We start from the raw sequence: 9,564 nt of genomic DNA, 5'->3' as shown, positions 1-9,564 counted from the left end.
TGACATCTGCAAATTACAGATATTTTACCATTCTTATATTTCTCAAGTTAGAAGTCTTGAAGCTTTGCCACTCCTTGTGAATAAACCTCAATTTCAAAATGTGCCAATGCTTTTAGTCTCTTTTTCATGTGATGTGAAATAACCTCACGACACTCATCCATGCAGGGCCTGCTTCTTCTCAAAATTAGGCCATCTATGGATTTATTATGGAGTTTGGATTTCCCAGGCAGCGAGGTTCGGAGACTGCCTAACCTGAGTTCTTGAGGGTTGTTGATTGATAAAACCATCTTGAATATGGAATAATAATGAAGTGTGCTGTACTCTACACACTGTTACACAGAGAGAACCTTCAGGAATGCCTTTACTGAAAGAGCAAGCTTAATTCATATTTATGTCAAAAGCCTTTATTTGTTAAGTCAAGATTACACATCCTTTTACAGTAAGGATCTCAAAGCTTTCCAGGGGTGGTTAATACTTTATTTTGCATGTGTAACTTCACAAATGAGGAATAAAAGGCTAAATAATGCAATATGCCTTTCACCTATGGTCACACAGCAAATCATATCCAGCCCTCCTTGTTCTAAGTCTGTCTTTAACTGTTCCTTGTGGCGTCTACAACATGAAATTAATGCTGTAGTCATTAAGACTGTTTAGAATGATATTTTCTCTTGCTGAAATCAGACCAATATTATTGTAATTTCTCAGTCCATACTCTTTTAGCTGTGTTCTGGAACTCCTTTACAAAACAATTCCCTGATTTTTGTTCTGTGCAAGCGCCTTTTAAGCAGATCAGCACTTTCAGTGTAAAGAACAAAATGGGTTCTCTATGGATTGCTTTTCTAGTACTTTTTTTTTGTGTAATGAACATCCAGTTAAAATCTGGATGCTAAAGCCAAAATCTGTATTTTCCTAGGTTCCAGCGCGTGTATTTTGTTTTTTGTTGGATGGTTGTGTTTGGTTTTTTTTGAAGCAAATGAAGCTGTATTTCTGTGGAGTTCCTAGCAAAGGGGAGCAAGTGATGTGCACTCACTTGCACTACTTGGGCTCATCTTGTCCACACTTTCTGTACGGATATTTTGCTGGAGTCAGAGGATAGGAAAGAAAGACTTAGCTGTGAACAATAGAAATGTTTGGGAATATTGAAAAAGTACCTCAGAGCTAGATGCTGACAGTGGAAAGAAAGCAATTACTGCTGAGTAAAACAATTAAACAGCATGTGGTTCAGAACAGATACGGGAATGTTCGCTCCTACAAATAAACAGTAATACACTGAAAAAAGTTGCAAAGTGGCAAATTGAAGCTGATAAGTGAGAATATCTATCCACAATTAATGTGTTTGTTAGACCAAACGTGGCCTGGGCAGCTATGCAGGCAATAAAAATTTTGAAAAAAATTTCACAAAAAAATTTTTGTGGAAATAGGCTAGAAAATCAGTTTTTAGAAATAGCCTTGATATGGTGTGCAGGAAGATTGTGTGTTAAACATAGGCCATGTGTTTGCAAGGATGTATACTGCTTTGCTTTGCAAAATGGTAAATCTTTGCTGTTAGATCACTATAGATAGCTCCTCCAGTACCATGTGATTTTTTTTTTTTTTTTTACAGCCCTTTTGATAAAGATTTCTTTTTTACAGTGAACTGAGATACCAAAGGCAGTAAAATAGTTTGTGTTTGATAGGAAGGGCTTAATTGATTTTCCATGACAATGAAGCAGAAAGCATAGTTTTAATAGGAGTAGAACATGTCAGAGATGTGTTTGTGTGTATGTATACACACCCATTTTATTTTTACCGTGCTCTTTAAGACTAGTTTGTATGTATTCATATGGTACTAATTCATGAGTTAATTCTTATTTATGGATACATATTTTTAAATGGACGCTAACTTAAGATTGCTGGCATGTGTAAGCATTAATTTATGTGAAAAAAATGAAAATTGTAGCAGATGGTTGTTATTGTTCATCAAAATTATATTAATTCCACACTGACGTGAGACTGTTAGCTTTTAGATGTATTTGAAAAGTTAGTCAAGATTCTAAGCTTTTTTCTGGTTTTGAAGCTTATAAATAATCTGGGATCCGTCACCCCAGGCAAGGAGCAGCTTTTCCTTGGGATCATAATGAATAGTGGAATGGCTACCCTGACGTTTTGGAAAATGCAATACTGGTATTTCATATGTATTTGCAGTACCCAAAACATCATATACACATTGTATGCGAGAGGTGCCTCCACTAGGAAAGTTGTACACCACATAGAGTGTGTTGCATGCCATGAAAGCTGCTTCAGCATCCTTGCTGCTGCATGTTGTATCCCAAGTGTGTTCCACTGACATGGTTATGTGGTTGATTTTGGTAATTACAAGGTTTCCTCCAATCTCTGGTTCTGCATGGATTGCCCAGAGCCCTTGCTCATCAACAGCAAAATCTATTTTTGTAGATGGAGAAAGTTGATAGGCAGGAATTCTTCCAGCCCCTGGCAATAGCATATAGTCAACTATATTTCTTTTCTGGATATTGAATTTAATTATTTCATTTAAGGAGCCGTGTCTGTGATAGAAAAGAAAACCCTGGTAAATAATGTGGCCAGTCCCTTCCCAGGGAAATGGCAGGATGACTCTGCGAGCTTTTAGTGTATGATTGCTTTCCATGAAAGTCATGATGTTTGCAAATTCAAAAATAACATTATTCACAGTACCATTTAATAAATAAATCTTTGTGTGCTTCTTGCCCGGATCTTTCATCCAAGAACCATGCTTATCTCCAGTCTTCTTGACTATCTTTAGGGACTTTACACTTGTAAGCATGTAGTCACAACCTGTAAATAAATACCCAAAGGCAAAAAAATCAAGTTAGAATATTTGAATTTTATAGTTTCCCTTCTTTGAATTATTTACTTTCTTTTTAACCAACCTAGATGCCAAGGTGAGTATATCAATAAAAGTGGCATCTATGTGGCCACTGTGAAATATGTGGCTATGCTAAATAGTGCTGAACCTAACTTTATTGTATATTTGACATCTCCTACCAAAGGAACAGCAAACCTTCAGCTACACGTGCTGCTTTATGAGACTGGAGTTACTCAAAAGGCATTCAGTTCATGTACCTGATAGAAAGTTAGTCTGGGTAACATAGTAGTGATTTCCTGATTACTGTCTTCTATTCTCTTATAGGGCTAAAATTTTGACTTCAATTAGATCAGCGCAAGAAAATAATCAAATTTATTTCCTATTGAAAGTACACAGGCTAAAATCTATCCTCCTGATAAGTGATGTGTGTATGTGTATATATGTTTAGGAATTCTCTTATCCTCTGTTAGCTTCTTTTTCTGTTAGCTGGCTGGTGCAGTTCACACCATGGATGGAAGGGCTGCCATCCTGAGGGGCCTGGATAGGCTTTTAAAGTGTGCACATAAGTTCTTAATGACATTTAACAAGGTTAAATACAAGGTGTTACACTTGGGATTGACCTTGAGCCAGATGTGCATACAGGCTGGGAGAAGAACTCACTGAGAACAGGTCTGTCATGAAGAACTTCATCCTGATGGATGAAAAGCTGGACTTCTTACATGGTCTTATAGTAATGTGACAAGGGAGAATGACTAAAAGAGAGGAGGTTAGGTTAGATGTTATAAAGAAATTTCTTAGAGAGTGGTGAAACACTGGAACAGGATGCCCAGAGAAGTTGTGTATGCCCCATATCTGGAGGCATTTCAGGCCCAGATTGGATGGGATCCTGGGTAGCCCAGTCTAGTGGCTGGCAACCCATGGCAGAGGAGGCTGGAACTAGATGATCTTTATGTCCCCTCTAACCTAAGATGTTCTGTGAATTTTTATTTTTTTTTTTTTTATTTTTTTGCTTTAATGATGCGAAGACAAAGAGAACAAATGTAGTTTGTGTTACTGATTCTTATGCTAGAAGCATGACACAGGAATCAAGGATAAAGCAAGTGAGCTTTCAACAAGGAAGGCTAAAGGCCTGCTTGGAATTGTATCATTCAAAGGATGTCAAGGATAATAAACGCTTTTTAAAGTATGTTGATAGAAGAAGGAGGACTATGGAAAATGTATGTGAATGAGGTAGATGCCCAGGTAATGGGGATGTTGAGAAGATGGAGATACTGAATGCCTTCTTTGCTTCAGTCTTTACTACTAACGTTGCTCTTCAAGAGTCCCAGACCCAGAGGTAAGGGAGAGAGTCTGGGGGTTGGACTTCCCTTGGTCCATGTGGATCTAATCAGAGAGCCAAAATCATGGAGTTGCAAATCCGTGAGCCCCATCACTCACATGTGATGAGGGAGCTGGCATAAATGACTGGCAAAACACTCTGTCATCTTTGAAATGTCTTGGAGAATGGAAAAGTCTATGAGGACTGGAGGATAGTCAATGTCACACCAGTCTTCAAACAGGTCAAAGTATGGATCTGGGCAACTACTCCCTGGATGGAGCAACTTGTTCTGAATGCCATCATCAAGCAATTAGAGAAGAAGGTTGTCAGGAGTTAGTCAACATGGATTCACCAAGGGGAAACCATGTTTGACTGACCTGGCAGCTTTCTATAATGTCATCACCAGCAGGGTAGATAGGGGGAGAGCAGTGGATGCTGTGTATCTTGACTTCAGCAAGGTAGCTGACGGTCTACCGCAACATCCTTGTAATGAAGATTAGAAAGTGTGGGATGGATATGAGTGGAGTTGAGAGTGGCTGAGAACTGTGGGTTGAGAACTGGCTGACTGACAGCTCAGAGGGTTGTCATCAGCAGTGCAGACTCTGGTTGGAGGTCTGTAACTAGCAGTGTTCCCCACTGCAACTAGGGTTGGTGCTGGGTCAGGTCTTGTTCAACATCATCTTCAATTACCTAGAGGAAAGGGTAGAGTCTAGCCTTGGTAAGTTTACTGATGATACAAAGCTGGGAGGAGTGTCTGACACTGGGAGGCTGTGCTGCCATTCAGTGAGACCTGGACAAGGCTAGAGAGCTGGGTAGAGAGGAATCTGACGTGGGCTCATCAAGACCAAGGTTCCACAAGGGTCTTGCACCTGAGTCAGGAGGGATAACTGCATGCGTCAGTAAGGTTGGAGGCTGGCCTGCTAGAGAGAAGCTCTGCAGAGAAGAACTTGGGCATCTTGGTGTACAACAGATTGGCAGTGAGCAGGCAGTGTGCTATTATCACTAAGAGGACCACCAGTAGAACAAGGAGCAGTGGGCAGAATTGGAAGAACATAAAGTTCTGCACTAACACAAGGAAGAGCTTCTTTACTGGCAGAGGGACAGAGCCCTGGAATAGGCTGCCCGGAGAGGTTGTGGAGTCTCTTTTCCTGGAGATATTCAAGAACCACCCAGATGCTTGTCTGTGTGACCTACTGTGAGAAACTAGCCTTAGCAGGGGGGTTGGACTTGATGATCTCTAGAGGTCCCTACCAACCCCTACAATTCTGTGATAGTTTTGGCTTTGTTGTGTTTTGTATGCTTTTTGCACAGTTTAAGACCAAGAAGCACTAAGCTTGTGAAGACCTAGGTGTTTAGAATATTTTATTGGGTACTGTCTTTCTGGGGGGAAAAAAATTCTTCTGCAGAGCATATTAACAAGCTTGTTTACCAAAGGCATTCAAATTACATGAGACACTATTTGAAGTTTAACCAATTGCCTTTAATTAAGTGCAGCCATTTTAGTAAACAGAACAAATAAAGCCTTAAGGCAGGAAGTTCTGGCAGCAGATGAAATGGAGAAAGCAAAAAACTGTTCCCTTACTGGCCTGATGTGAACCTATTGAAGTCATTGGCAAGATTCCATTTGCCTTTAGAAATCAAGCATTATGTCATTTGTGTGTACTGATATCCTCTACAAAAGCATTCCTATATTATTGCAGCTAAAGCATTGACTTTTTGCTGGAAGTCCCTTACACTGGTTGCAGTTTTCTCCAGCAATCTACAACAGCTTTCCTGAAACTACTGTTTATTGATTAGATGCATTAAAATAACTAAAATATTGAGTAGGTATTATATCTATACTAGTACTAGTATCTATATCTAGTAGTACTATATCTATAGTACTAGTATCTATACTAGTACTATATCTAGTAGGTATTAGCAATGCACTCCTCATCTACAGGAGAAATACACCAAATAACTGGATTACTGCCTGAAATCTATGAAGGGTTTCTCCTTGTTATCTCAAATTGGCTTTCCTAACATCTTGCTGGATGGAACTAAGGAACTGACAAGCACAATGAGCAGAAAGTACACCAAAAATTTTCCTTATTGTCCACTGATACCTTCCAGGCCTGCTATTAACGAGCTTTATAATATGCAGAAGAGAATTTACCAGTTCCACCCAAAGCAGGGCAAAACAGAATAGGGTGTCAACTACTGAATGTAAAAGTAATCGTTACGTACACATACGTACCTGTGTGTATACATATGTGTATATATAATAGAACAGATATAGTATTCATCTTCAAGTGTATATGAGCTTGAACCAAAGCTAGTTGGTTCAAAGCTATTTTTAACTTTTATTTATTTAAAATTGCCAATCTCGGAGTGCTTCAGCAAAACAAAAAACCCAAACTTCTGGGTCCTGTATGGTAACAGAGACAGAGTTACTGTTGCTGGGGTTGTGACTGTCTTGCTCCTAAGTACTTTAAAATCTACACAGTGAGTAGTTTCCTTGTCAGTGGGGCAAGCATTAACAGAAAGTTACTGTGAACTGCAGCAATAAAATTAAAAGTAATAACATGTAAAAAGGGATTTTTCCTCCTCAGAAACTCTCAGAAAAATGATTTTCCAGGTGTCCTTACCACAGACAACTTAAAATTCTCTAATGTTCAGAAAAACGTACATCTGGAAAGAAAGAAGTCTTGATATTCACATCTCTCAAACACTATAGTAATAGAGTTTAGAAGCAGATTTGGTGGTCACTTCTTTACCATCTCTATTAATGCTCCATTGCTGGAAAAGCCTAAAGAGGTGTGAACTTGTTTGTAAAATTAATTCAGCACATTTCTTTTGAAGCTAGTGGAATTGTATAATTGATGCTAGAGATCTTTCACCTAGCAGCTTAAAAGAATTGTCTATCTCCTGTAGCTGTTCTTGCTACATTTGAACAAAAATGGAACAGACTACATCAACTAGATTATATATTGTGTGTATATCATTAATTAAAATAAAGATGCTTTATAATGATCAAATTTAGTTTGTTTGGGTGCAGTCGTACGTTGCATATATTCTTCATAATGGATACCTTACACTTAACTTTCTAGAATTGAACTTTGCTCGTAGCTAATCCACTGTGCTCTTGATGAAGTACACAGTGGGGGAGATGGATAAAAAAGTAACAGAAGAGGGCAGCAAAATAGAAGGAAAATGTAGTACTGAATTAAGTTTTATTAACTTGAGTTCACTTTTAAAGCTTTGATTTCTTGCCAGTACAAAAAAAAAAAAAAAAGACCAACATTGATTCCTCAGTGCAGTGGAAATGCAGTGGCATTTGCTCAATTGTTGTGGGATTTTGCAAGAACATGGGGTTTTATGTTGTTGTTTTTGTTTTTTGTTCTAATTTTCTAGTAAAAGTTTTCAAGAAGTAAATCTGATATATCATAAGTATATGCAAAATAAATATTTGGACTGTTCTTCCCTATGTCCCCCTCCCACACATATAAAACATCTACACTTTCTTTCGAAGACTAGTATTTACATGTGAAAATCATATTATATTTGGTATTCATGTAACTTGTGAAAATCTGTTATCCCTGCAAGTGAACTGCTCTTACTTGCATTAAGCATGACTTTAAGTTTCCTTTTTTCTTCTGCTTCTTCTAATAGCTGCTGTTTCACGAGGTCTTCATCTACTTCTACGCATGTCTTAGAATCTCTCACAGATCCAAAATAGTCAATGTCCCTCTGTGCTCGTTCAACTCTTGTTAGCAAATTCTCTACTTCATCTTTAACCTCAGTCTTGTAACTGTTCAGTCCTGACAGACGTGACAGTACCAACTTTGCAAAGTCTTGAAATTCTTCAACATAGTCCAGTATGTCTTGGTTGCATTTCTCCAGTCTGTTCTTGAGAAAGAGTATACATAGAAACACATATTCTGTATAGATGTCAGTCTCATTTACTTAATTTCTGCTATCTGCTCTTTTACAGTTCCACCCTCTATTTGAAAACATTGGTCTGTTGCTGCTTATGTGCATGGAGAGTACGAATAGCCAGAGTCTTAAGGACAATGATCTCTGCCTACTTGCTTTCCTGAAACTCTTCCTGTAGGATTACTGGTGAAGCAGTCTTAAAAACTTTTTCTGTAGGAAATCTACAAGCTTGAACATTCCACATAAATAGCCCTCTGCTGACCAGAGTCCTACTTAGCGTGGTTATGGGAAGATGGAAATTCTGTTACAAGGTAGTTTTTTTGGTCAAAGTTCAGGCTGTATTTTTAAAAATAAATAAATAAATAAAAAGTGCAGGATTGGGTGAATTTAGATTTAGCTGTCCATAGAAGACTTATAATTCTGCAAATTTTATGAGGCACTGATATTTTGATATAGTTTAAGGCAAGTACCTGTTTCTGTCTTGCAGCTGCAAGAGGAATATTTCAAATCCTAATTCAAGGATTTGTTCTATACAAATGTATCTTAAATTACTCTCTTGACCAGGTTTATCTTTACACAGAAATTTATTGCGTATTGTTTTCTGTCTCCTTAGTAAGTGACAGCAATTCTAGTGGTAACAGTATGATTATACCATTTCTTCAGATGGACTGACTCCATCTGATGTTTAACTGATGTTAAACACATGCATATCTGGCTAAGTTGCACTGATTGTGTTAAAAACAAGCAAGTGATAATGCTGTAAAATGTAACGCCATGAAATGGTGCAATAAATAATAACTGGGAGTCATTATAGTTAAAAGTTTTGCAACAGTTTTGCTTAACTGTGCTTATTTGGAAAAGCTGGAAACTTATCTTCCTGATAATGATTAGAATACAAACACTTCAGTATTTATCCTCTCTCACCCCCCTCAATGCATTTTCAAATCCATATTTAGGTAGTATCACTAAATGATGTAGGTAGCACATACCTCTAAAGATAGGATACGCTGGTCTATGTAGTTCATCAGTGCTGCATCTTGCATTACATATTGGGCCTCTCCCAGGATGTTTTTGAGGAATGGAACTAATAAAAAATGAAGTCCCACGATGATCATTGCTTAATAAAATCTTGAAGGGAAAAAATATTGAATTATGTTGTACGTAAAGAGAGCAATCCTCACTGCCACTCCAGAATTAAATTGAATAGCTGTCTGATGCCACAACGTGGAAAATAATGAGGCTACAGCTATTAAGAAGACTTAAAATGGCTGTTGCAGTTCAGTTTATCATTTAAAAAAAAAGTTGTGGAGCAGAAACTGAAAGCTGTATTTCTAGAAGCCAGATGACTGCTTTCCAGTTTGTGATCCTATGATCAATCCCAGATGTTCAGTACTGAGTCATATAAAGCCTGTAAGCCAAATTTCATTAAATACAAATAAAAATAATTTCTTTCCCCTCCTTTTTCCTCCCATTTGCCTTCCCATGTAAC

At 37.9% G+C, this 9,564-nt stretch overlaps 1 protein-coding gene across 1 annotated transcript; it reads right to left on the bottom strand.

Annotated features, from left to right (window-relative positions):
* Positions 1–406: 406 nt before the first annotated feature.
* On the bottom strand, positions 407–9,338 carry OLFML1 (olfactomedin like 1). Its single transcript, XM_042814368.1, has 3 exons — positions 9,065–9,338; positions 7,760–8,048; positions 407–2,811 (listed from the first exon to the last, which is right to left on the bottom strand). Exons 1-3 carry the CDS (start codon positions 9,188–9,190, stop codon positions 2,033–2,035), a joined length of 1,194 nt encoding a protein of 397 aa, XP_042670302.1. The 5' UTR covers positions 9,191–9,338; the 3' UTR covers positions 407–2,032.
* Positions 9,339–9,564: the final 226 nt, after the last annotated feature.

The sequence above is a fragment of the Centrocercus urophasianus genome, unplaced genomic scaffold, assembly GCF_019232065.1.
Source record: "Centrocercus urophasianus isolate 14NV4802_14NV808 unplaced genomic scaffold, USGS_Curo_1.0 seq_14, whole genome shotgun sequence".
In the NCBI taxonomy this organism is placed as follows: Eukaryota; Metazoa; Chordata; class Aves; order Galliformes; family Phasianidae; genus Centrocercus; species Centrocercus urophasianus.
The sequence above is the reverse complement of the archived record's forward strand: the minus strand, read 5'-3'. Positions and strand labels throughout refer to the sequence as shown.